The sequence below is a fragment of the Meleagris gallopavo genome, chromosome 7 (assembly GCF_905368555.1).
Source record: "Meleagris gallopavo chromosome 7, MGAL_WU_HG_1.1, whole genome shotgun sequence".
NCBI lineage: Eukaryota > Metazoa > Chordata > Aves > Galliformes > Phasianidae > Meleagris > Meleagris gallopavo.
This window is the reverse complement of record NC_139410.1, coordinates 35053872-35081274: the sequence shown is the minus strand read 5'-3', so window position 1 is coordinate 35081274 and position 27403 is coordinate 35053872. Positions and strand designations below refer to the sequence as shown.

Genomic DNA, 27403 nt, shown 5'->3' with positions numbered 1-27403 from the left:
CAACCAGCTCATTCCCAGGTCCACTTGGCCGCCAAAGTGGGGGAGCAGTGCCACCTGCAGACCGCTGCAACCCAGACACGAGGAGAACGGAAGCTCCACATTCCGTGAGTCCTTAAGCTGCTAACGCAGCCTCACCACCAGCAAAGCCAAAGGGCATTTGATAATTAGCCCTATGTGATTTGAAATAAACGCTATTGATCGACAGAATATTCAGGAAACGCAACTGTCTTCGTTTTTTCAAGAAACACCAGTGTGTTCTTCAAGTTACACTCAATTTCTCATATACAATCCAGAATTCTTTGAAAGTATTAGTTTTATTGAGACTGCTCATTTTATGAACTTCTGCCTGTGAAAGCAGATGTCTTTACCACAAAGCCTTTTTATAAAACATGATGTACAAGTATGAAATGAATAAATACAAAACAATCTCTTGTACCTTTCTCTGGGCAGCCTGGTCTGCTGGTTGACAACCCTGCACATAGCAGGGGGGTTGAAACTGGATGATCGTCGTGGTCCTTTTCAACCCAGGCCATTCTATGATTCTACACTTAAGGAATTTCTCATCATAGAGCAGCTTGGGCTGGATGGGACCTTAAAGATCATCCAGCTCCAACCCTCTGTGTAACACAGTGCTAGGCTTTATGCATGTATCACACAGCTGAGACAAAAGTGGTGGTGACAATCATTTGAAACATTTGAATTTGGTCTAGTATTAAATGTGGAGGTTGGTAGCCCTGCACGGGGGGGGGGGGGGGTGGAGATTTATGATCCTTGAGGTCCCTTCCAACCCTGGCCATTCTGTGATTCTGTGAAGCACAGGGGCACAAAGTATCACTGAATCATACAGAAATCTTTCAGAAAGTGTTCTCGGCCGTGCCACCGTTCCACGAGCGGGGAGTCAGAGCAGGCGGTGACTCAGACTCACACGGTGAGACGTGGCCAGGAAACCCGTGCTGGGTGCGGAGCAGTGACTGTGTGTGAGTTACGGTGATCTCCGGAGCACAGCCAGGGCTGCACAAAGGCCGCCCACAGGTCGCTCAGCGTGGTCATTGGGGGAGCTCTGAGCAGCACCGTGTGGCTGTGGGGATTTCGGCAGCTCTCTCCCTGCAGGCCACAGCTCGCAGGTGAAGGCCTCGCTGCAGCCCGCGCTCCGTGGCCAGGTCCCCTCAGGGACCGCCGCCGCCTCCTCACAGCCACATCCTCACAGAGCCGTGCCTCCCGCCCCCCCACACCCGCTGGCACACCGCCGCCACATGGACACTCAGATGTCTTTTAAAGCTAGATTCTGAGTAGGGGGGTTGAACAACCGCCCCGCACTGGAGCTTCCACAGCGGAAAGAAAAGCAAAGCAAACAACGAAAGCACGCCCACACACCTTGGGGACCGCCTCAAAATGGCGCCCGCCCACCCGTGACGTCACGCACCAGAAGCGGAGGGGCGCGGCTGAGGCGGGAAAATGAGGGTCCCGCCCAAAGCCCGGCCCCACGAGGCCCCCGGGCTGCCCCAACCGGCGCCTGACTCCCCGTGGCACTCGTGCAGGCGCCGCTGACGGCTTTGGGGGCCTGCGGCGGGGCGGCTGCGGGCCGGGGCCAGGGGACGCAGCGCGGCGGGGCTGCGCGGCTGCTGCCGAGATGCCGCTCTTCGCCTCCAACCCCTTCGAGCAGGACGTGGGTGAGCGAGCGGGGAAGGGCGGGCCGGCCGGCCGGCGGGACGCGGTTCGCCTCGGCGCGGTGTTGGGGCCCGCGGCCGCGGCTCGGGCCTGCGAGGGGGGAGCGGCGGCTGCGGCCATCCGCCTCTCGGAGCTGCGGTGCGTGCGGCTCGTCGGTTTGGGCTGGGAGTCGTGGAGGTGATGATCGGCCTTGTTGGTGCCGGCGGGGTCGGGATGTGCCCGCTGGGTGTCCTAAGGGACGCGGCCCCAGTTCAGCCCCGGCTGGCGCCGCGTCCCATTGCAGAAGTGGGGGCAGCGCGGGCCGGGCTGGTGCGGCCGTGACTCAGCCGGGCTGTGCGGGTCGGGCTGCGATCCAGCGCTGCTCTCCAGGACGTCCAGTTTGTTGCGTGTCTTGTTTTTGTCTTTCTGTTTTTTAAAGGCCCACTTCTAGCGTTACATAAGAATCATAGAATCACAGGGTTGGAAACGGCCTATAAGATCATCTAGTCCAACCGTCTTCTCATCACCACTGCTACCACATGCACTAAACCAGATCTCGTAGCTCCTCATCCAGGCGCCTCTTGAGCATTGCCAGGGATGGTGACTCCACCACCTCCCTGGGCAGCCTTTCCAGTGTGCCTGACCACTGTCAGAGAAAAAGTTCTTCCTCATGTCCAACCTAAACCTCCTCTGTACACTTGCAGCCATTTCCCCTGGTCCTGTTCGTTTCCTGGGAGAAGAGGCCAAACCCCTCCTCACTACAGCCTCCCTTCAGGAAGTTGTAGAGTGCAGTGAGGTCTCCTCTGAGCCTCCTCTTCTCCAGACTGAACAACCCCAGCTCCCTCAGCCGCTCCTTATAAGACTTGTGCTCCAGACCCCTCACCAGTTTTGTTGCCCTTCTCTGGACGCGCTCTGAATTGCACCGTAGTAAAAGCAATTAAAATAAGCTAGATACTGGGGTCAGACTTGCATTTTCTTCACCTGCCTAAAACCTCAGGTTTTTTTGGTACAAGAAGAATTCATCATTACGGAATCACGGAACCATAGGGGCTGGAAGGGATCTTGGAGATTCCCCAGTCCAGTTCCCCAGAGTGCACTGCAGGTTCCCTGCACAAGGCTGCAGGTTGCCTAGGGCAGGATTCTGGCCACTGACAAGAAGAAGTTGTAGCTGTCAGTGCTCACGTGAAAACCCCATTTCCTTCTTGTAAGTCCTGCCCCTCTACTCTGTGCTGGTAACCCTCACCTGGAGTATTGCATCCAGATGTGGAGTCCTCAGTACAGGAGGGACATGGAGCTGTTGGAGAACATCCAGAGGAGGGCCATGAAATCAGTCCGTGGAATGGAGCAACTCTCCTATGAGGACAGGCTTGGAGAGCTGGGGCTGTGCAGCCTGGAGCTGACAAGACTCCGAGGTGATGTGATAATAACAGGCTTTTGGTATCTACAGAGGAGCCACAGGAAGGAAGGGGACAGACTCTCTAGCAGTGGTGACAGAACAAGGGGAAACGACTTCAAGCTCAAAAAGGGTAGATTTAGGTTAGATAAAAGGAAGAAGTCTTTTACAGTCAGCAGTACTGGAACAGTGACGTGGTGGATGCCCCATCCCTGGAGACTGTCAAGGTGAGGCTGAATCAGGCCCTGGGCAACCTGACCTAGCTGTGGTGTCCATGTTCATTGCAGGGAAGCTGGGCTAGATGGCTCTCAGAGGTCCCTTTCAACTCTAAGGAGTCTGTGATAAGGTGCACTGTTTTCTTCATGTGCCTTCAAAGTTTGTATATTGAAGGCATTGCCTTCAGTTGACTTTGATGTTGACCTGTGGCTAAAATGAAATAGCTACCAGCTAGGCCAGCTTCAACCAGTGCACTTGTTTCAAGGAACTTGTGTGTGTTCTGTACCTTTCTCATAGCTCTGATGTATTTGCACAAGTGAAGACTTCTTGAACTGGAGACTCACAGCTGTACAGAGCTCTTCGCCAAACAGAAGAGCTGCAATAACTCTAAAGATTGTTGCAAACTGATGGTCAGTGTGCCTGTAGTTTCTTAAACTCTGTACTGTACATAGGGAATAGAACTGCTCACATGTGCTACAATTAAACAAGTGCAGTGGGAATTTCATAATTATTGAGGCTAAATCTTACAGTCCCTTGCCAAGGAAAATCTACTTTTTGCCACTAGGAGCTTTTTTCTTTTAGTTATTATTAGTAAATCAGACAACACGGAGTATCAAATTAGTGAATGTGGTTGCTCTGTTCTTTCACTGGTGGTACTCACCTGAAGCTGCTCGTGTTTTTGTTGAGCTTTAACTTTGTGATTTGAGGTTTTATTTTCTCATTCATCTTTTTGGTTTAGAAAAATAAAGGTGCATGCCACGAGCGTAGTTGAGCTCTGCTGATGTCCTGATGCTACTGGAAAGGAGAGCTCTTCCATCTCGTCCGCTCAGGTGTTGTGGGTTGCTCTCTGGGCTGATTCAGTGCATTCTTTTCAGCAGAAAACAAATTCCAAGGAAGCGTTTGGTTGACAGATGAGATCATCTGTGAAGGCGATGAAGTTTGGTGGCTTGAATCAGCTCATCAGAGGCTGCAAAGTGGCAGTGAGAAGGAGGGGCAGGGCTGCCTGGGAAGGTCGGTGGGGGAAATGGAGCCCTGCTTCTGGCAGCAGTGAGAAATTTGGGTTGGTTCAGATATCTCTTCAGACCGTGCCTTCGGTGTTGCAGCTTTCTTGGGAGGGGGCCTTTAGAAATTATAGATAAACACAGCTGCAGTGTTGTTTTCTTAGTTCTAAACTCATGTATTTGCTTTTCAGCTCATCTGAGTAGGGTCTTACTTCCTCAGCATTTGCTTTGGTTGCTTTGTCTGTGGTTGCAGTTCCATGAGATTAACCTGTGGAATAGTTTCAGAAATTCCATTTCTTTCACCTGTGGGTTTTTTTTTAATTATTATTATTTTGTTTGAGAGAATACCACAAGGCTTCAGTTCTTTAAAGGGTTTGCAGCATTTTAATTTCCTACCTAAATCTGTTCATCATTAGTCTATACGCACTTGCTGTTTTCCCCCCATTGTAAGCCTTCTTCTTAAATAACCTTCATCTTCTAAAAGTAGTAGCTCCTCCAGCAGAGGACAAGCCTACTGCTTTTCATCCTTTGTTTAGTTAGCCTTCTTTTGTGAGGTTGTTAACACAATCACGGGGGTAGGAAGTATTTTTTCTGTGTAGTTTGAATGGCATCCAGAATTGCATGCCATGTCATGGGTTGCTGGTAACTTGTATGATCACATTTTGTGTTTCTTTGTTCTTTGCTGAAGTGTTTACCTGCTGTGTTTTATTCTAGTGTTATATTTGCCTCCTCCTATCTGCTTCATGTGGCGTTCTGCATCCTCTTGTGCTTGCACTTGGCGTGCTTGTGCTTCTCCTCTTGTTTCCAACCACTGACATCTTGTTCCTCCGAGAATCTTTGATAGACTGGCTGTGTGAGTTTGCATTTTGTCCTGCTGCTCTCTTGTTCTGTGTAACCCACTCATCAGTAGTTCACATTTCTCCTTATGCGATGTCCTAGTCTTCCCTGTTACTGATAATACCTTCCAACTTCGTTAGCTTCCTTTGCAGACCCTTACTCCTGCTGTCAGTGCCTGCCAAAACATATTCATTTCAAGACTAATTCTTGAGGCGTTCAGCTCCCTGCCCTCTTTAGAGTGCTTTACATCACAACGTGTCTTCCTTATTATGTGAGCCGATCCAAGAACTGTAGCTAATAACTCACAGATGGCTTCCTATGAAATATTTCACTGAGTGCTGGACAGACCGGTTGATACTTAAGTTAACCCTTGGCAAGGTGTCCTGCCTGGAGGAGTGGCTGCGTTCTGTTGAAATTCACCGTGGTTCCATTTCATCTCAGCGATAATTCGTGTCTTTAACGTTTGGCCTAAGGTCTTGCAAATGTTTGTGGACAAGCTAATTGGTGTGGGGTTTTCATTGTTGCTCAGGTCTTTTTCTCTTCTTTATATCTTTTCAAGTCTTCAATCCATGACTTGGTTTTGATTGGAGTGATACAAATTCTTGGATTCTGAATCTGCAATTTCATGTCAGTTCTTTCTCATTACCAAGACTGCTGCTTCCTGCCTCAGCCCTGCCTTGATCACTGCATGTCTGTAGTGATCACGTTTCTAATCAGTAATTAAGTCAAAGCTAGGTGGTTATATTTTTGCCTTTTCTATAATTTGGAAATACAAGGGCAAAGTAAGCAAAAGAAGGTGTGCAGGATTAAATTTCTGCTTTCCAGAAATACATTTATGTGGCTCTGGTTTTTCTTTGGGGAAAAAAAAAAAAGCAATCTGGAGTAATTCTGAATTTATTTTCCCCAATCTTTCACTTTTATTACATGAACACTGTTTTTACGTACACAGAATGGCACTGAGTAAAACTTGAAATATGTGTGTCCCTACAAGCTTCTGTTTCACATCGCTTTAGGATGCAAATCAGTCTCTAGAAAATTGTCATTTAGTGATCAGGCTGTAACAAACAGCAAATCAAACTGAAAGGTTCTTTGCAAAATCAGTGTTTGAGTGCTTGTTTCTCTCTCTGTAGTGTAAAAGTTGACAGGAGGAAAAAAAACAGCTACGTTCTTGTGTTTTATTTATTTTCTTGGCTTACACGTGGAGTTGTTGGCAGGCTCTGCTCAAGGGAGTTCACAGGAAATAACGAAATCCTTTGCAGGTGTGAAGGCTGTGTGCATAGCATGTAGAGGCAGAGCTGCCAGCAGAACAGGACTGTAGGTGTGCACTGAGTGGGGCAGAGATTTCAGTGAGAGATGTATGCGAGGTGTGCCGCGTGTTGGTAGGACGTAGTGCTGTGCTGGTTGCGGTGGCAGGGATTTCTGAGGAACCATGGAATGCCTGGGAGCTGCGAGGTTCTCACAGTGCCCTACTCTCCTTTTTTGGCATGTTCACATACGTGTTGGAAGCTCCCTCAGTTGCTCTGTGATGTTCCCTTGCTTCCTGCTATGGTGCGTGTGGATCCGAGCCCGTAGCAGTGACCATGAACCAGCACTCAGTTATTGCTGATCTGCACACATGCTTTGACGTTGTGCCAGGATCTTTAGAGATGGAGGACTGGATATTTGAGAAGATGTGACCAGGAATGCTTTTGGAGGTTTGCCACGCTGCTCTTTTGCACATCTAATAGCATTTTTTTTTTTTTTTTTTCCCCCGTCTCTTGGTGTTATTTCTGCATATTACTCATCTCTTGCTTGGGAAATAAGGGAAACAGAATGGGTGCTGTCAGGCTGGGATGAGGGCCTTCAGCTCCCCTTTCAGCTGCGGCAGTCCTCCTGGTGCTGTGTGGTACAGGGAGGGCCCCCATAAGCTCCAGCAGCCCCCCATGCTGAGGCATTGTCTTCCTCCATGAAGAGCTGGTGGCTGTGTTTTAAGGCACTTCTATTGGCAGTAATACCAGTGAACAGTTCCCATCCCCTCCCCAGCAGCTCGTTTTAGTGCTATCTCCTCTCTTGTGTTGGCATGATTTCTCATGCAGCTGCATGGCATATCAGATCAGGGAACTGATCCAGTTGAAAGTGATTAATTGTGGATTGGGGGTGGTGGTAGGGTTTGGCTTTTTTTTTTTTTTTTTTTTTTTAGTATTCAAACTGGCAGTAAAAATAAATATATTGTAATTTATATTGTAATTTAATACAAATATTGTAATCTCATGTGTGCAGAACTAAGCTTGAGTTTAGCGTTCCCTCATCAGCTGAAGAGCTACAGAGCAAAAGTTGTGACTTTTTTCTTTATATTCCCTCAGCACAGAGGAAATGTTGGAAAATGCATCTTCCCACATCTGTTTCCTCTGATCATGTCCATGTCCTAGCATCTGTGAGGTAGTTATCCTTCGGGACTGTTCTTCAGCTGGAGCTCATGTTAAGCAAAGCGACAGATGCTGTTAAATTTGTCGTGCTGGCAAGGAGGAAAACCTCAGAAGTTGTAAGAGTTTGCCATGGGGCAGCCTTCCTATTTCCAGCAGGACCACATCTGCTCTTAGAGCACCGAACATGGCTATAAGAAGGAGTCTGATACACATCCATGTATTTATGCATTCAGATTCAGTGTCAGGAAATCATTACCGCATGCTTCTGTGAGCACTTTTTTTGGGTCTGCGTGACTGTGTACAAAGAGAAGTGCTTGGCTCAGCACTGCTTATGCTACACAGTTATTTTACAAGCTTGTACTTCACTGGCTTATAAACAAAGCCACTTTGAGTTTTCTGCGTGTTTTTGTGCCCAACCATAGCGGTGTGTGTGATAAATGGACCCCTGGCAGTGCCCATCGGTGGGCTTGCTTGCTAGTTGTGCCCACCTGTATCAAAGCACTCAGGTGTTGCAGGTGGGCTTTCATCTTCCTGAGCCAGCAGGCGTTGCTGAGGTGGGGGAAAAATCAAAATGCAGTGCTGGGAATTTCAGAGGAAGACAGGCTTCATATCAGTGTGACTGATGGCAGGCAGCAGGATTAAATGACGTGCCAGCTCTGTCCTGTTGATATTGGTGCCATGTGTCATCGTTATCTGCACAGCTGACGGCTGCTCTTGTCAATGAGATGGATTTGTGTGACTGAGGGGCTCTGCTGGGAGAGCTGGTGCTGCTGGTGGAGGTGGTCATGCTGTTAGAAAGCAGCTTCAGCTGCCAGAGCTCTGGAGCCAGCAAGGGGCTGCACTGTGTGCACTGAACTTTGTGCCCTGCTGTTCTGCACTGTCTTTGCGTTTGTTCTGCACGTTCAGCTCACACAGCCAGGAAGTGTTGTGCATGTAGACACTCTCTGTTTTCTTCTGTTTTTTTTTTTATTTTTATTTAACTAAATTGCACCTTAAACTATATAAAATTGCAGGCGCTCATTTAGTTTCAAGGACGAGTGATGAATTTTGTGGTTCTGTCCTAAAAATATCAATGTACCTACAAGAAAATTCAACAACTGTGTCTTTCCAGGATAAGTATTTTAAGGTTAGAGCTGTAGGAACATGCTTTCAGCACAGCATTTGCTTTCCTTAAGTAGTTATTCTAGACTGTGAGGATAATGTACAGCCAAAATTGCACATTTCCATTCCTTCTCTTTGCTCTCTGCTCTTCCACCTGCAATAGAAGATTTCCAGGGGCACAGCTGTGCTGGTGTTTGCTTTGTGGAAGCCATTCTGCAGCCAAGGATTGCTGCAAGTTTTGACTGTAAAACTGAGTAGTGACGCTGATTATTGGAAGAGTTGCTTAATTGCACATCCAGAAATGGGTTTGCTGTCAGCAGACCTTGTAATTTGGAAGCAGCTCCTATCACAGAACAGCATCGCGTTAATAGTGAGGGAGCATTGTGTTCTGCTGTAGTCTGCTAAGCAGCCTTTTACATACTTGGTCCCAAAGGGATTTTGTGGCTTCTCAGGCTGAGACAAATGTTGTTAAAGTAACAATTAAGGCACTCTCTTGATTGTTTATAAGTTCTGATGGAATTAATTGTGATGGAATTAACGTAGGACATAGAAGCTCTTACCTTTGAGTTCAGTCAAAATATTAAAACGGCACAGTAAAATTAAATCTTAAGGCAGCAAATGGGATATGTGGGATGTTTTCTTTTATGAGTTATTCTGATGCTATCGCAATATTAACCTGGCGTGAAAATAACATCAGAAACTTGGAGGGAGGGCACAAATAAATAACATTAAGCTTTATCAGTTCACGTATTGATTAAAATGCTGTAAGTATTGAGTAGATTTACATGCTTTTGAAAGGGTGGTTTGGTTTTCGTTGGCTGCTTCTGGGACCTTTATAACCCTTCCATCTCATTTCCATCCCTGCAGGCATTCAAGGCCAGGCTGGATGTGGCTCTGGGCAGCCTGGGCTGCTGGTTGGTGACCTGCACACAGCAGGGGGTTGGGACTGGATGAGCACTGTGGGCCTTTGCAACCCAGGCCATTCTGTAATTCTATGATTCTGTGATTTCTCATGACACTTGTTGTGAGGTTTGGATGTCCAGAGAAATCTCACAAGCTGTTCTAAGGACAAGATCTTGTTCCTTAGAGACCTCAAGAGATTTATCTAGTTCTCTTGGAACACCCATGTGGAATACATCTCAGTGCCAAGATGAGATGACCTTGGGCAAGCTCTGAATTAGGGCTCTGACCTAAACCTGGAGTAACTAAACAAACTGAGAGGAAGCAGTTTTCTTTTTTAATGAAATTACACTTAGAGTTGTTTTGTTTTTCAGATCTTATTGATAAGATACTGAATGCATTTGTTATTCCAGTACTGTTCTTCCTGTGTGAAGAACTTTATAAAATACCAAGAAGTAGCACTAATCTCAGTATCTTCTATGTGGAATTTCTTTTTTCATATGACTGTCAAAGAATGTGCTCACAGCAATCTGTATTTAATAGAGCATTATGCTTAATCAATCTTGTCTTCTTTATAGAAAAGGCTACAAATGAACACAACACCAGTGAGGACTGGGGTCTTATTATGGACATATGTGACAAAGTTGGAAGTACTCCCAATGGGTAAGCTGCACTTGGCATCGTGACGTGTGACTTCATGTTGGTGTGAATAATACTGCTTCAGAAGTAACACATCTCAAAACACTCATTGTAGTCAGCCACACAGAAAGCACTACAGCTCCAACGCTTCTGTGAGTCCTACAGTTGTGTGTGATTGGCTTTAAAGTTCCTGGAAAGAAATATTCCAGCAGGACTTCCAGTAGAGCAGTTGGTGTGTTCCAATTTTAGGAAGTTCTGCAGAGTAGACCAAATTATTCATATTCAATAATCTTGCATACATTTTGGAAAGTAACTGTGCCAATAGGAAAAAGCGAACTAGTTCTTTGTAGTGAAAAAAAACATATAGAGCAGTTAGCTATTAATGATGGGGAATTTGTTTATTCGTTAGGAAGAGTGGGATTGATGGAGGAGGAAAAAAGGAGTAAAAATTGGGATCAATACTCAATTTGAATCAGTGTTTACCTTCTGTGGTAATATTGACATACAAGTGGCAATTCGGTGATTTTATAATTGATAAAAGTTAAGGTGATCTTTCTAGATTATAAAATGTTGTAGATTTTGGAGCCATCTTGACCTAGTGCATATCTTGAATTCGTAAATGATGGTAGATTTCTCTCTTTTTGTAACTTAGGTGTAATATTTAATGTTACAAGTTGAGAAAGTTCTTTATGCGTTCTGGAAAGAAAGAAAGGATTATTGGCTACCCTTAAATGAGTACATACTTGAACAACAAGTATGTTGAACTTGTTGAAGGTCATGAATTACGGGCAAATGTACTCAATGTTAGAACTAAACCTAAGCTTCTGCGGCTGTGTGTACATCAGCAAGTAACTCAGCACACCAGGACTGCAGTGGTGGACCAGAGTAGCTGGTACTGAGGCCACCACATCCATCCAGTGGAGCATTTGGAGGTTTTCTTTCCCCTTCAGAACAGGTTTCATCAATTCTTCTGAACTAAATATCCACAATGGCAGTGGTACATGTGTTTCTGTGGCACCTGCTGCTGGATCCGACCCTGTGGCTTCCTGGGAGCCTGGAGTGCTCGTGGTGTGCACAGAGGAGCTTCTTGCACAGCTTCTTCCAACAGCAACCTCATTTTCCTGCTCAGAACTATTCTGTGAGCTGAGTGTGCAGGAATAACGTATGCATCAGCTCCTGTAGCCCTTATGTGCCTTCAATGTTCATTTTCACGCATGCAGCTCCTTAGCAGGGTGACATTTGAATTGTTAATTATTATTCAATACTTACCTCAAATTTTACTGAATTAGATTAAGAAACTGTGATGTATCTTAAGTGTCTTGAAAACCGGGACCCAGGAGCCAACAACCTGTGAACATGGCTTTGAAATTAAATCTATAGAGAGCCTTTATAGTAGCCAATTAAATAACCATTTAATCACTGCTGCTCTTGATTTAATTTTTTAATGTAGACATTTCTTTCATTGTCTACTTCAAATCCATTTCCTCAGCTTAGTGGCAGTTGCTCTCTTTGTGACCTATTCTGTCGGTATTATGGAAATCAATATTGAATGCCAGCATGATAATGGAGTCTTCCAATCCAGTACACTTTTAAGAACAAGTGATGTGCTAGGTATTCTTCCAGACTCGCTCTGCAAAAAGTATGGGTTAGGTTATGTTTTTTTTCAGCAGAGCCAGTTTTGTTTGTTTACTGGATACTCGTGTTCTGTGAGATTTGTTCTACAGAGTCATATTTGTCACTAGTACTTTCTTCTTTTAGGGCAAAGGATTGCCTTAAAGCCATCATGAGGAGAGTAAATCATAAAGTCCCCCACGTGGCCCTGCAAGCACTTACAGTGAGTAGCCTATCACTATCCTCCAGAACTGCTGTATTTCTTAATGGAAGTGTGTCCTGATCAATTATAAGTTTTTGTATATCTTCAGTAGAAGTCAGTGAGGGTGTACATGCTGAACAAAGCATGAAACTTAATTTTTCTATATGCTTTTGTTTTGGATATTGTTGTCAGACGTTTTCATAATTGTGTTTCTGTTGTCAGCTACTAGGAGCCTGTGTATCAAACTGTGGAAGAATATTTCACTTGGAAGTTTGTTCTCGTGATTTTGCTAGTGAAGCTCGAGGTATAATAAATAAGGTAATTTTTTATAACTTCAAGTAGTGGGGTAGAATTATTTTTATCACTGCTTTGCTTTCTCTCAGCACAGTAATAAATTGGCAAAACAGACATTTGAGTTGATAGACTAGTGATGTTTAGTTTTGATGCAGTTGCAGATATTGCTGGCTGTTTGTCTCATCAGTGGAATTTGTGTGTTTTCATTTCTACTGTTAAGCAAATGACAGGGCTGATACTTACTATCTACTCCCAATTGTTACAGAATTACATGAGCAATTTTAATTAAGATCTGTGACTCTTGACAGGCTCATTAGTTTGATTATAGTGAGGTCGTTTTCTTTGAAAACTTATTTGGCTTTAATGAAATTCATAAGCTAAAGTACAGAAGGAAAACTGAAAACTATACTTGGACACAGAAAAGAGGAAGACATCAGACAACTATCTTAGTTTCTAGAGATTAGGAGAACGCTGAATGAGGAGGTTACCAAGAAGGGAAGACCGAAATGGTGCAGCTGATGGGATCTAAATTCGGATATAATGAATTGAATAAGCAGAAGCAGCTTTCCCATAATTACTGCTCCAGTTGAAGACAAAAATGGCTAAAGAAGATAGTCTTCAAGTATATGGGAGGCCTGGAAACATCAGAGGTTGAGCAAAGCAATTAAGGAAACTAATAAAATTGCTGGGAAGCAAAATGAGTTCACAGCTCTTCTGTTTCTCGCTTTCTGTGGAAAAATAGGTCTTGAAGTCCTCCCCTTCATTCTCATTAGCCACAGTCCATTCTGAAATAGAACACTGACCTTCATGGACTGACAGCGCTTGTGAATGTAAAAGCAAACCTTAAGTCCCACTGAAGAATTGCCTGCAGGAGCATAATGTATTTTGTTGTTGGGAAATACTTGTGTTTTCCTCTCTCCCTGACTCATTTGGAGAAGTAGTCATCATAGGGCCTGCAAAATTTGTGCTTTCTCCCTTTTCTCTGGGGAAAAAAAAAAAATTAGTTCAGACAAGTGTAACAAATACCTTTGTGCTGATAATGAACCTACTGGGCTAAATGTCTTCTTTCAAATAAATGCAAGCTTGAGCCCAAACTTGTTGCTGTTCTTGCTGCTCAGCATGTGTTTGGCTGTGAGCCACAGGCTTATGCTGTGGTTTGAAGTACATTCTAATGGGAAGTCTTGGCCATGCACCGCAGTTGTGTGGTCCCAAGATCTGTGTCTTTTTAACTTGCCTTGTGCAGATGAGGCAACCCACCAAGTCCAGAAATCTTATTCATCAGCCTGTAGTTAGTTTGCTTACTTTGGGTTTAGGCAATAGTCTTTTCATTAACTGGAAACAAAAGCAGAAAGTGTATGGAGTCTGAAGTGCTTTGGTCCGTGTTTGACCCTTGTAGTGCTGGCATAGCCATCACACATAGTAGCTGCTGTAATGAAGAGTCAGACTTGTTGCTGTAGTACTTTTAAGACTATTATGAGTTTAGCAGCAGCTCCAGTTGCTGAGGTATGCTCAGAAGTGTGTCCTTTAGCCATATCAGAGTGATGCGTGGCTGACTTTTCTGCAGGTGGGTTATCTCTTGGCATGAGGTTGTTAGCACGTAACATTTGCATATATATATTTAGGTTGTTTTCAGTTCTTTTTTTGTTCTAGACAGTTGTGGATATTTATATAAAATGGTTTTGGTAACAATGTTTGAAAACTATTTCTGCTCACTTTAAGGCATAAGCATCCTTTCCTATGCAATTTTGTCTTCTAGGCTCATCCAAAAGTCAGTGAGAAGCTGAAAACTCTAATGGTGGAGTGGTCAGAAGAATTTCAGAAAGACCCACAGTGTAGCTTAATATCTGCAACTATTAAATCTCTAAAAGAAGAAGGTGTCACTTTTCCTGCAGCTGGATCACAGGTGAAAGCTCAATTAGGAATACACAGTACCTCTCCTGTTAGACCACTGTCAGTGAACAGCAGGAAAAACCATGCATGGATCCTTTGATCAGAGGGAAGTAGGACCCCTGTTATAGTTTGGTTGCCTCCTGGCACCGACGTTCACTTAATTCTACTTTTTAATTTCCTTGCCCACTGAGGAAAAGTGAGAACAGACTAAAGGTTATTTCTTAGCGTCTTTGAGTTGTTTCATTTTAGATCTGTCTTTCCTTCAGATCATTTTTTTAGAGTTTCATCAACCTGTCATACCTTAAAAATCAAAGCAGTCCTACACCCACAGCTTGTACTTGGTGTTTCATGGTTCTAATTGCTGACTTGGAGCACGTTTCTGTGTTATTTTTTCCTTCACAGAGCCTCGCAAAACAATTGGCAGTATCTGAAAGTGAGACATTTTTTTGAAAATGATGTTCTGTGCTATGCTTTCCTTTTCTAAGTCTCCATTTCTTGTTCATGCTTTTTTGTCCATGTCACGAGTTGTGCTGCAGTGATGGGTGCTCCAGTCCCTAACCTCACTTGCTCTTTTTATTTTACTTCTGGCATACAATGTCTGATCATCCAGACATTGTATCATCCTGGCAGTAATGGTGACAAGTTTTCTTTTTTTAATGCTTTATTATTTAAGCTGCTAAATATTATTATGTTCAAAATGAGTTAGGTGAAGAACAGTCCTTAAAATTAGAAACATATTTTCAGTTACGTATCCCTTCCGTGAAGTTCGCTTTTCTCTGTATTAAACACAGGTGGTGGATTTTTTTTTTTTTTTTTTTTAATTCTACAATCTTTCCTTCCTCCACAAAGATGTTTTCACCTCTAAATCTAGGATAAGTGTTAAAACATATGGCAGAAACATGGAAGATGGAGAGTGCTGGCAACCAGTTACGCTTTCTTCCTACAGATGCATATAAAAATGACATCTTGATGTCTCTGCATCATACACTTTACTGCAAAAAAACAAAGCTGAGGTTTATTAGTATACTTGTGCAGAATTGTTTCCTAGAACCACTGATAATCCCAGTATCTGAAACCGGTTTTTTTGTTCCTGCAAGAAGATTCCCTGTTGAAGTGAAGGATTTCTTTATGCTCTTGTGGAGACTCAAATTATTCAAGTCAGAAGCTCCCAACTTGATATACATGTGCTCTTCATTCTCACGCTCCCAAAAACAGAGGAGGAGGGTAGCTATTAGCTGTTATGTGGAGAGAATTCTCCTTTTAGCAAGTCCACCTCCTGGTTAATAACTTAACTTCACAAACGTAGGACTGCAAAGAGCTTTTCTTTGAGAGTGAGGTGGAGGACAAAGGTGGGAAGAATAGTCTTTTAACATTGTTATTTAAACGAAATCCTTAAATAAATGAGATCTGATTATTTATTTTACTTTGTTCCTTTCTGAACACTAAATGTGGATGAGATTCCAGGGCGAAGTAATTTTTCTCTTCTCAAAAATCATCCTGGGTCAGTTCTGAAATGCTCAAAATAGGCAGCTAACAGGGAACAGCTTCTTACTACTTTTTTTTTTTTAAGTATGTAATTATAGAGCTTTCTTCCCCCTTTGTTAATGTGAAGTTATTCTATTGTTAATTCATTTGCAGGCTACCACAAATGCTGCTAAGAACAGTTCTTCATCAAGCAAAAACAAAGAGGATGAAGATATAGCTAAAGGTAAATTACTAGTCACAGCCTTGTGTTTGACTTGTGCTCTGGGTTGTTATGCCAAAATGCATAGAAATAAGGAGCTGCACTTGATTCTGCTGCATAGAATTGAAAGCAAGGGCTCAGCACTGGTTTTGAAATGTTTCTTGTGCACGAGTACTACTTGTCTTTTAATTCTATTGCAGGGCAGAGTAAAGCTGTCATAATATAAAACATCAGTTGTAGTTTGGAGCAAAGATTTTAAACTTGCACAGACCATATGCTAAAATATATATTTCTTCTGATTAGGAAAGCAAAATACCTTTCTATAGAAGGATAAAATACATAGACTTAACTGTTTGTTTGTTTTTTCCCTCTCCTCATTGTAGCTATTGAATTGTCCTTACAAGAGCAGAAGCAGCAACAAATGGAGACCAAATCCTTGTACCCGTCTGCAGAAGTTCAGCAAACCAGTCAGAACGTGAGGAAGGTGCGAGCTCTCTATGACTTTGAAGCTGTCGAGGACAATGAGCTCACCTTTAAAAGTGGAGAAATTATTTTTGTTTTGGATGACAGGTACAATACACTCAGATGAAGGTGCCTTTATTCTGCAACTGTGTTAGGCTAGCAATTTTTTTCCCTGATGCTTTCTTTTCCACAGCTGTGTATTGTCACTCTGGCCTTCTTCACATCCCTTAATCATTCATTATTCTTTACATACATTTTCCTGAATTATTTTATCCCTTAAAAACATTCTGAGTCTTGCTTTCCTGCAGAGCCTTCCTTGTCCTCCTTCCCTAATTCATGTATTTCCCCAGTGATTAGGTGTTTCTTTACCTCTATGTGTTCCTTTAGGTACTCATTCTATGGTGTAGGTCCAATTTATAATTTTTATGTTAATTGATTATAACGTGTCATAAGCACACACACATTACAGTGCTGAATTCTAGCTAGTTCCAGAAACTGTTAAATCTCTGGCTATCAAGCATTGCACGTGTTAGGAATAAAACTGAAGAAAAATGCTTCAGTAATTATTGTTAACTGTTGTCAGTGTTCCTCCAGCGATAGCTAAGGAGTAGAACTTGCTTATGCTGCTCTAATTTAGTAGACTTTGACAGATCAATTATATTTCTAATGTTAGTCCCCACTTGTGTACCTCTTGTAAGCTTTGAGGTGAAGCTATAATGGGCTATCATCTAGTCAGTGTAAAGAACTGTGCGTTAAACTGAAGTGATTGCTACTTAATGATCTCCTCCACAACTCCTTCCCAGCTCCTGGCTTTGGGTTTGCTGCTGTACTGATCTGTACCTGGGTTCTCTTCTGCCACTGTTGTTGGGCATGCAGGGAAGTAGTGCCTTAGATATCACAGGTTTCCTATCAAAGCACAAAATGTCATTGATGCTGAGCCTTAATGTTCCAAGTTTGTAACACAGCTCTGTCTCCCCAGTGACACCAATTGGTGGAAGGGTGAAAATCATCGAGGAGTGGGACTGTTTCCATCTAATTTTGTGACTTCGGATTTAAATGTTGAACCTGAGGCAGGTAAGTTAGCTACTGAAAGCTAGCCTATTACATTAGAAATGTGGATTTATGGTGGAACTGCTGATTAGCTCATAACCAGCAAAATTTCCTGATACCAGCCTGAGAAAAGAATTGAGGGAGAAATCCTGAAGTTGTGTCAAAGCAGCAAGCAACCATTTACCTCTGCTGTAGCTTGCTTTCATGGCATCTTTTGGTTTGAGTTATTTTCTTCTTATTGTGGTAATTGACACATCCTTATGTAAGAATAAGGTGTTACTTCCTAGCAGATAGGTGTGGTCCCAACTTAAAGTACTTACTCAAATTTCTGTGATATTTAAAAGTTTGATGCTGAGTGGGTGGAAAAATAATAATATGAGGTAGCATAAAGCTAACACAGTTTCTTTTCTGCTGATGTGTTACTCTTGGTTCTTTCAGCAACTGTAGATAAAAACTGTGTTCCTGAGGATGCTACGGAAGAAATTAAGAAAGCAGAACCTGAGCCAGTTTATATAGATGAGGTATGCAGTCACTTCAATATACAAAAGTGCTGATATTTTAAATTGTTTAAAACATTATTTTGATAGTGACTGTTAAAAGGTAACTATTTTTATATAAGACTTTTAAATTGAAGATGAAAAGGGTCTCTGTGCCACGCTTTGGAAATAGCTTCTTAATCTTCTCTTCCACCTTTCAGGATAAGATGGATAAAACACTGCAGGTGCTTCAGAGTATAGATCCTACAGACCTCAATCTTGATTCAGATCTTCTAGACTCAGAAGGTACTTTGAGAACCAAGTTTGCTAGCTCTTGTATTGCTTCCTATGATTATTTTCCATGGATTGAGTTGGTAATTCTTTTGTATTTATTTTAAGCACAAAGAAACCAGGGTGTGTATTATTGGTGTGCTGTAGAATAGTTAATTTCACAGTTGGAGCATGGAGCTATATGTATGCCTCTGCATTTTCTCATAGTTGCCAAGCCAACTCCGTGTTTAACCAAGCAATTTGCTTTACTTCTAGTGAGAGTGCTTTGCCTGATCCTTGCAGAATTTATCCATCTATCTAAGCTCTGTAGAAAATAAGCTATTGTACATAAAAAAATATATTGTATATAAAAAAGTACAGCTTGCTAAGAGGGAAGGGGAAGTTCTGTTCACTTATGATCTGATCAGTTCAAAGCATATAGGAACAATTAAGTGTACTTCCAGGGGGGCAGAGGTGGGAGGACAATCTGGAGAGATTCATAGGTAGTCCAAGGATTCCAGTAAGAAGTCATAGACCTTGCATATGGCAAGCAGAAATACAGAATTTTGTGTGACTTTCAGCAGTAGTTTTTTGTTTGGAGAGGGAGAGACAATGAAGGATGACAAAGCAGAATAACCAAAGTATTTTCCTTCTTTGTTTGGGGTGGAGGATTTGGACTTCCATGTCAACTAAATCTACTCTCTAATTTTGGCTGCTTTCTTAGTGTAGTTGGATAAAGTATTTTTTGGTTACGTTTTAAAATCAGTTGTGCAGTATGTTAACTACTTTGGCTCTAAATATATCAACTACTTTGGCTCTTTTGTCTTTACAGTTATTTGCCAGCAGATGGGTCCAATGATAGATGAAAAACTGGAAGAGATAGATAGGTGAGTCATAACATATCTGCATAATATACCAATGCTTCAAATTGTGCCATTGTATTCATTTTTTTCCATATTCTCCTTCATCTCCCAAGGTAGGAAGTGTTGCAAGAAAGAATTAGACCATTCTGCCTTTTGGTGTTTGACACTTAGGTACAGAAGTCCCATTTGTGTACTGAGGCTTGATTGCTGCTCTCCTGAACTTAGTGCACAAGTTACTGGGTGCATTCTGTATTAGCACTTGCTGCTTGTAGGCTTTTGCAGTCTGTCTAGATGTTCTCAGTCTGCTGTTCACTGTCCTCTGTGACAGAAAAATTGGTTGAACAGCATCTTCCCCCCTTTTCCCTCAAACTCTATAAGGGATATTTAATGATGAAAAGGTAATTCCTGCTTTATTATGACTAGGGAAGGATTGTTGTTCACCTTTTTGACTCTCCTTCCGATGCAGTGGTGCAAGAAGAAGAGTAGATTCTGGAAGTTTTGCAGTACAGATGTGTCAGAAATCTGCCATCTACCTTTGAAGATGATTTTTTTTTCTTTTATACTCAGATCCCTTTAATGAATCACTCCTGTGTTACTATCTGACACTAGATGTTAAAGAAACTTAGTGTTTGCATGCATCTATTTTGAAACAGGAAGCATTCCGAGTTATCTGAACTGAATGTGAAAGTTCTAGAAGCTCTGGAGCTCTATAACAAACTGATGAATGAAACACCGATGTATTCAGCCTACTCCAAACTCCATCATCCTGCACAATACCCACCTACATCTTCTGGTGTTTCAGTGCAGGTCAGTATCCCTGTCTGGAAATAGAGACTTTCCTAATATAGTTTTCTATTTAAAAAGATGACAGCAAAAATGAAGAAGTGTAGACTTCCTGCTAGCCTACGAACAATCTGACATTGCCTGGTGACTTTCTGTAGCTTTCAGAATAAAATAGCATTTAAGCAGTCAAACAGAGTATTTTAATTTGCAGTTACTAGCTCATGCAATAAGCTGCAGATCTTAATTTTACTCTCTAATTAGAAAGATGCTTTATTGAAGATACTTAAACGATTCTTTCTGTGATTTCCCCCAGCCCCCCATTAGAATTCTGTTTCAGTGTCGTTCAGCAGCTTGGAGGATATTCTTGCTCTGAGTCATGTTCTCACTCTTAAAGTAATGTTGCCTTCTTATTTAATAGGGATGTGAGTGAACTTTGATATTAGTGCATTAATCATGAACGCAGTGCACTTTTGCTAAGTATAAAAACCTTAATCTGGTTTTAGCTCTGGATTTCCTAAGGCAGGAGGTTGGGAAGAGCATTACATTAGTGGGTGTAGTTGCTCAAAATTTTACAGTATCTCTATGGTGCTACATTGGTGTTCTAAGAAAACAAAGGTGGAGAAGAAAGAGGGATTTTAAAGATCTTTTTTTACAGGAGGCTTAGAATGACTGGTTTTACTTCTAGTGAATTTTATTTAATGTTAATTGTTCCCTGGGAAAAGAATAGTTGCTATAGCAACTGCTAGAGCTGAAAATGTCAGTTAAAAGTAATTCTGTGTCCTTAACTTCTGGTTATGGTGAAAAATATCGTTATATTTGGAGGTTAAAAAGTAACTGAAGCCAAAAGGCAACAGGAGTTTACTACTTCTTTCAAGGCAAATGCACACAGCAGTGAAAAATAGAAGATAATGGTATCTGTGCTGGGCCTAATATTGACACACACTTCTGTTCCTTCAGTATCAGTGCACAGCCATACCAAGTCCAAAAGCAGTGAGCAGTATAGCCTTGTGTTAGCAAGTTTTACCACTTGTTTGACCAGATCTGAGTGAAGGCTTAACTTGAAATATGAGAAACTGAAGTTTTTGCTTTCCTTTTGTTGTAGTCTGAGATTATCCTTAAGTTTTGATTTCCAAAGTGTATAAACTGACAAATCTTGTATGGTGCTCATCTTCCCACTCAGCCACGTTTGTGCATCAAAATATGCTGAGAATTGAAAAAGAGCAGGCAAATGGGTGAAAAAGAAATAAGGTTTCTGGGAGGTGCAGAGTTGGCGTGTGTGAGCAAAAAGGTTGTTCTCTCAGATAAGTAACCACAGAGCTTGTTAGCAGTGCATTTTTGAAAGAGATGCCTGGTGATGGAATAAAGGATGCCTGTTACAAACCTGTACATGTGTTAGGAGAAGTTGTATATTTTGTTACTAAAACCATCTTAGGAAAATAATTTCAGAATCAGTTTGTTCTGACTTTGAACCCCAAAGTATTTATTCATTGTAGTTGTATTCTGTGCTACGTTTATTGCTACTTAAATAAAAGGTATACCTTTCTTTATTATCATTATTATGTAGTCGTATCCTGTGCAGCCACCTAGTGGGAACTACATGATCCAAGGTGTTCACCAAGTCACCGTTTCCCAAGGTTATGGCCTAGGACCTGATCAGATGGGGCAGCTCAGGTCTCTGCCTCAAAATATCAATTCTTCTGGAGCAACTCAGCCTGTACAAACTGCTTATTTAAGGTATCAGACATTTCAGCAAACTCTTACATTACGCTTCGCATAGAATTGCGGGGTGGGTTGGGTTGGAAGGGACTTTGAAGACCATCCAGCACCAATCCCCTGCCATGAGCAGGGGTTGCTGTCACCAGGCCAGGCTGCCCAGGGCCCTGTGCATGGTGTGGAGCACCTCCAGAGATGGAGCACCCACAGCTCTGGTCAGCAGCGCTGTGGCCTCACCACCCTCACAGAGGCTGGGACTGTGGGGTATTCACAGTGATGTGCAAATCTGCTTTACCACATTGAAAACAGTGAGATTCTGCCTTTGTTCTGTATGTATGTTTGAAAACATACAGATAGCTTTTGGACTAAGAAAAAATACTTATTGGAGAACCAGATGTGAGCTTGTCTTGTTTTGTTACAGCCCAGGACCAGACTCCGTGTTAAACCAGACGTTTGTGACCCAGAGCCCCGGCCTCCCCGCAGCTGCCAGCACAGCAGTGTACAGCCAGCAGCAGATGGGCTCGGTGGATATGGCAGCTTACCAGAGTAACACATCCAGTTTGCCTCAAGGACCAGGTTATCCCATGGCAGTTCCTGCTCATTCCGTTCTACAGCAACAAACCAATTACCATCAACAGCCTCTCCTTTAAAAACAGACCAGGCTTGTTTCCAAAATAATGAAGAGAGATTGCTGAATCTAATGGTTTTTATTAATACCTGTCACAGATATCAAAATACATTTTCCTTTAAAATAACCCAACTTAGGGTGATGCTGAGTAACAGTATGCATCGGATCTGATTGTTAACCATTTCCTTAATGATAGTTTGAACTACGTGAGCTAATGATTTAAAATAATTTCAGATTGCTTTGAGCCCTTGTTTCAGTGGTTTCAAGAAATGCCATTTGTGTGTCTGAATTCAAGTAAAAAAAAGCGTCCAAAATTAATTTTATGTGTTTCTAGAAATGTGAGGATGCATAGTCACTGTTCTGTGTTGCTCTCGTTACGCATCATCTCCTCTGGTGTCTCGCTGTAATCTTTCCATCCAAGTAGCTTTACAGAGCCTCTGCTGATTCAGACACCTCCTCTCCGTGCTGCCGTAGTGAGCTTTACAGTATGGTGTGTGCTGCATAATTGGAACAGCTGCACAAGTGAAGCAGATGAGAGCTGGAAGAGAAAATGATTTGATACTGTGACAGAGAACCATGCACCTACAGAAATAGGAGAAATGGCGTTTTTACGGTGCTGCCTATCAGATTTTGGGAAACTACAGCTCCCGATGTGTTTCTCTTGAAAGAAACTGTGGGAATGGGGCAGTTGATGCTTGAACTCTCTTGTGGCTTTGGGCACAGGTGGTACAGCAAGTACATGCTGCCTTTGCACAAGCATGCAAGGGATGCTCCCAGCAGCCTGTGTGGGAGCTCTGGATACAAGGTGCTGAGCCAGGAACTTGCACAGAATAGATTTTCTTTCCCTTTGTTGTTGTTGTTGTATGTAGAAGTGAAGGAGAAGTGTAGTTCTGTGTGGTGAAAGGAAGGACTCCAGAATGTTTGACGCTTAGAACTGTGAGATTCTGCCTTTGTTCTGTTTTCAGTGAGGAGGCAAGTGGAACAGCAATTGTCCAGACCAGAGGGTTCTTGCTTCTATTGGATTTCCTTTTGTTGCCACCACCATTTCCATGTCTAAATAAACACTGGGTACAATCAGAGAGACTCTTAAACCAGGTGAAAAAAGTCTGCTTAACACACTACGTATGGGCAGTGATGGGGCTGTGCTCCTCACCTAATAGCAGAATCCTTGCATATTGAAAGCGAGAGATGTGTCTGTAGAAAAGAAATTGCCTTGGAACTGTGGAAGTGTCACGTTTGGTGGCTAAGAAAAGAAATGTAAGGGTTCCTTCCCCGATGCACTTTTTAATGGGTGGGTTCTTTTCCCTTTTACAAGAGGAGCAGGTGAGTTATCTTTCAGGAATGTTGCATTTTTTCTTCTACTGTTTCAGCCTCTGAAAAATCACTCAATTCTCCTGTTTACCCACTCACCTTAGCAGTCATATTTATACATATTTTAACATTATTATGATGAGTAATAATCTTTACATTAGGAAAATAACACAAGGAAATAAGTGATAAAGCATTTTGTTAAATATATGAAACTCCAAATGTGTCTAAACAAGTACATCTGGTATGTAATTTTTCTACCAAATGAGAGCTATCAGACTGCAGGCTGTTGTTGAATATTAAACCACCCTTCACTCGTTGCCACCTTCATTTCTTTTGCATTTTATGTCATTCTTCAGCACCAGGATGTTGTTCACTTGCAGCCTCGTGCTTACGGAATGCATGAGGTATTCAGTACCTGCTCTTTCAATCACCTTTGTTTCAATTTGTGCAATTAGAAGGAAGCTGTCTTTCCTTTTTGATGTGACTTTGTCTGTATCCTTCCCCCTGAAGTAGTTTAGTGTAAATGACACATGTTGCAATACTGAAGTATTTTGATAACTTTTTCCTCACCTTTGTTAAGAGGAATAATAATTAATTTCAATGCTGCTGTTCAAAATTCTTGTTGTTTTGAGATTTTTTTTGTAAGAGTTTACTTGTTCCAAATTGGTGTGTAATCAAACTGAACCGTGCTGTAATTTATGTAGTTACTCTGTGCTTATTAGTAAATGAGAGGAAAGGGTGGATTCCAAACTTTGATCCAGCAGAACCGTCGAAGATGTTCATTGGAGATGGCCGGATCACTTTTAGTTAATTATTTTGTGGAATATAAATAATGTACATACTCATTTGTCTGAGATTTTCTACACAGCTACATATGTGCATACTGTTAAAGCCTGGAATTTTATAAAGGCCAGATTTGTGATTGTCGTCTCTTATATTCCAAATTCTGTGATATGCAACTTGTAGATAGTGTAAAATAATTGAATTATTATTATAACCGTGTCTCTAGAGGGCTTTGGTGTTGAGGATCTGTTGTTTTTTCCTCTGCATACTTCTGTACTTTATCATATTTATTTTTTAGGCCTGATTGTAACTGAACATGCTGCCAAAGGATTTATCTAACTTCGGATTTCTACGTTAGGTTTATACCTGCTGTTTTGTATCAGGAATCAATGGTAGAGAACTTCAGCTTTTTCATATAAACTCTCAATGGCTAACATAGAAATCGGTGCGACTTCATAATGAGAATTTTCTTGTGATAGATTTGTTCCATGGACGTTGAGAACGTCCATACTAGATGCGTTTTCTTCTAGTATGAATTGGCAACCCATGTCTAGGTTACAGTCAGCTGAGAGCAGCAGTTCCATTTGTCTGTATCACCATTCGGAGGTGTGCTTTGAGAAATGCTGCCATTTTGTTTGCCTTCACGTGGCACATGCGCTGCCTGTTTAATTTGGTATAAAGATTACAGTCCTAAGAAGTTGTTTCTGTAGCAGATCGACCTTAAAATATCGTCCTGTGTTCGTTCAGCTTTCGTTCATAGATGTCCATAGGCATGTGGAATGGTGACTCTTTTTGAAGACTGTCCTTCAGAAAGGAGTGGCTGAGCAGAGCATGGCTGCAATCTCTTACCGTAATTATTTTCTGATGGGAAAGTTGATTTCTTATTTTTATCTATGCATCTTTTCTAAGAAATAACAGGCACTACTCTTGCTGACGTAGAACACTGTGACAGAACTGTTGAATAAATAACTTTTTAGAACTCCTGGCTTTTACCAGTTCAATTTTACATGAAGCTGACAAACTGTTTTGAGTCAACAAAAAAGAGAAGTGGAGGAAAATAAATAGAGAAGGGGGCAGTTTCTGGGTGATCTGAGTGCTGAGAGCTGTGCTGGCCCCAGCACAGCACACCTGGGCTTGGACTTCAGATGTTCTGGTTCTGTTTGGCTTGGGGCTGGAGGTGAATATGTGCTGGTTAATCGAGGTGTCGCCGTTCTTAGAGAAAAATTACCACAGAGTTTGCAGTATTAGGAACAGGGGATCTGTTTTGATGGAACATTTGGCCTCTCATCTGCAATATGTGTGCATTGCCTTGTGTGAATAAACAAAGTTTATTTAACAAATGGGTGAAAAGTCTTCTGTTTGCAACACAGGTAAATCCTTGCCAGAAAGATGGGGCAAGAATTGGGATTTCTGCTGTGGGAACCTGGCTGCTGCAGCACTGCCTGCCTGCCTCCCCGTGTTCCTGTGTGCTGCAGCACAGGGAGTGAGCAGCAAAACTTCACAGCCATGCTGGTGAGCTGCTCTTATTGGGAACCACTGCTTGTTACCTTTAATTGAATATAAGCTAGACTTGGTGTGCTGGAGAACATTGCTACGCATCGGTTGTTAACCAGTATTTTGCAAACCAACACGAGGAATAGAAGTGAACGATCTCAGAGAAAAAGGTAATACAGTGATTATGCAAAAAACAAATACCCTGCTCTAAAATGTGATGGAATTGCACATCCTAAGAAGGAACCATAACTGCGTAGTCCTTATTACAGCTTTTCAAGGAAACAAATGAACCAGAAAGCAGTTTGTAACTCACAGTAAGGATAAATCCTTGTACTGCGGAGATGCCTTCTGCCAAAGCTGTGAGTGAACACTAAAACAGTCTGCAGGGAGAGTAGTGCACCTGGGATCTGAGGTGTTGGTAGGCAGCAATTACTGCACTGCATCATTTCCTTACAGCCCCTTCTGGAGTCACTGGCCCTACTGGGTTGGTTTCAGGTCACTTCAGGTACAAATCTGAATTGTACAAAGCCAGTGGAGTGGGTCCAGAGGAGGGCACTAAGATGGTCAGAGGGCTGGAGCAGCTCTCCTATGAGGAAAGGTTGAGGGAACTGGCTTGTTTAGCTTGGAGAAGAGAAGGCTTAGGGGAGACCTCATTGTGGCCTTCCAGTACTTGAAGGGAGTGGATAAACAGGAGGGGGAACGGCTGTTTGTGAGGGTGGATGGTGATAGGACAAGGGGAATGGTTTTAAACTGAGACAGGGGAGGTTTAGGTTGGATCTGAGGAGGAAGTTTTTGAGCCAGAGGGTGGTGAGGCACATTCCCAAGGAGGCTGTGGATGCCCCTCCCTGCAGGCAGTCAAGGCCAGGCTGGATGTGGCTCTGGGCAGCCTGGGCTGCTGGTTGGTGACCTGCACACAGCAGGGGGTTGGGACTGGATGAGCATTGAGGTCCTTTGCAACCCAGGCCATTCTTGTGATTCACTTTCCGGACAGTATCTTAACTCAGGAGGTCAGCCACGTTTAAAGAGCAATGCCTAAAGCATCCTTGCTAGTACCAATTTAATGATTCAAGTGAATTCAAAAATAATGTTAATTTAGCCCTCAGCATCCCTGACCCACATCCGTGTTTGATAAAGAAACCAGGCTGCCTCATTTCATCCAAGGAGTGAAAAGAGCCACCTACGGCGTGAGAGGAAGAGCGGCGTTCAGCCCGTCGTGCTTCGGGCTCTGCTGGTTCTGCACGGAGCCCGCGGTGCAGCTCCGCGTGTGCGCTGCTGGCTGTGAGGGTCCCAGCAGGTGCGTGGGGAAGGCGATCGTAACCTCTGAATGGAAACAAACTCATTACCGTGCTGGAGAAGTTTGGGTGCTGCTTTCAGCTTCTTGCTTGCTGCCTTTCCCGGCTGCTCGGAAGCTTTTTCCCAGGCCAGCTGTGTCCCAAACCTCCCGCTGCGGCGGTGGGTTCTCGTCCATCTCCGTGCGAGGTGCGGTTCAGCACGGCAGCGGGAAAGGGGAAATCCAGCTCCCGCTCCCCAGCTTTCCGGTTTCACAGCAGACGGTTTGTCTTTGTCTCCTGAACGCACGGCACCGCGCACGAGCGGGAGCCGCCGCCGCTCGCACCGATGTGTCCCGCAGCTCCTCGCGGGGATCCCGAAGCGTGGCTCGCGCCCCTCCCTGAGGAGCCGCGGCGAGGAGCGCCGAGTTTGCCGCCGGCTGGGACGCGGTGCCGAGCCGTGCCGATCTCTCCCCCCTCAG

The 27403-nt window shown here is 43.0% G+C and overlaps 1 protein-coding gene and 1 long non-coding RNA gene across 2 annotated transcripts; one reads left to right on the top strand and one right to left on the bottom strand.

Annotated features, from left to right (window-relative positions):
- The first annotated feature begins 1508 nt into the window (after positions 1 to 1508).
- STAM2 (signal transducing adaptor molecule 2) lies at positions 1509 to 25499 on the top strand. The gene is made up of 14 exons (XM_085227961.1): positions 1509 to 1670; positions 10079 to 10163; positions 11898 to 11973; positions 12175 to 12270; positions 14003 to 14149; positions 15775 to 15844; positions 16204 to 16390; positions 17262 to 17356; positions 17771 to 17853; positions 18030 to 18114; positions 18911 to 18965; positions 19595 to 19748; positions 21289 to 21458; positions 21859 to 25499. Exons 1-14 carry the CDS (start codon positions 1631 to 1633, stop codon positions 22085 to 22087), a joined length of 1572 nt encoding a protein of 523 aa, XP_085084087.1. The 5' UTR covers positions 1509 to 1630; the 3' UTR covers positions 22088 to 25499.
- Positions 22132 to 27403, bottom strand: LOC146544026 (uncharacterized). The gene is made up of 2 exons (XR_014884340.1): positions 26997 to 27403; positions 22132 to 22603 (listed from the first exon to the last, which is right to left on the bottom strand). It is a non-coding gene; the product is annotated as an uncharacterized LOC146544026 (long non-coding RNA).

Excerpts from the sequence above, each read along its gene's own strand:
- STAM2 (XM_085227961.1), top strand. The coding sequence starts at position 1,631 with ATGCCGCTCTTCGCCTCCAACCCCTTCGAGCAGGACGTGG. Across the intron at positions 10,164-11,897 it reads GTTGGAAGTACTCCCAATGG|GGCAAAGGATTGCCTTAAAG; the intron begins GTAAGCTGCACT and ends TTCTTCTTTTAG. Across the intron at positions 11,974-12,174 it reads TGGCCCTGCAAGCACTTACA|CTACTAGGAGCCTGTGTATC; the intron begins GTGAGTAGCCTA and ends TTCTGTTGTCAG.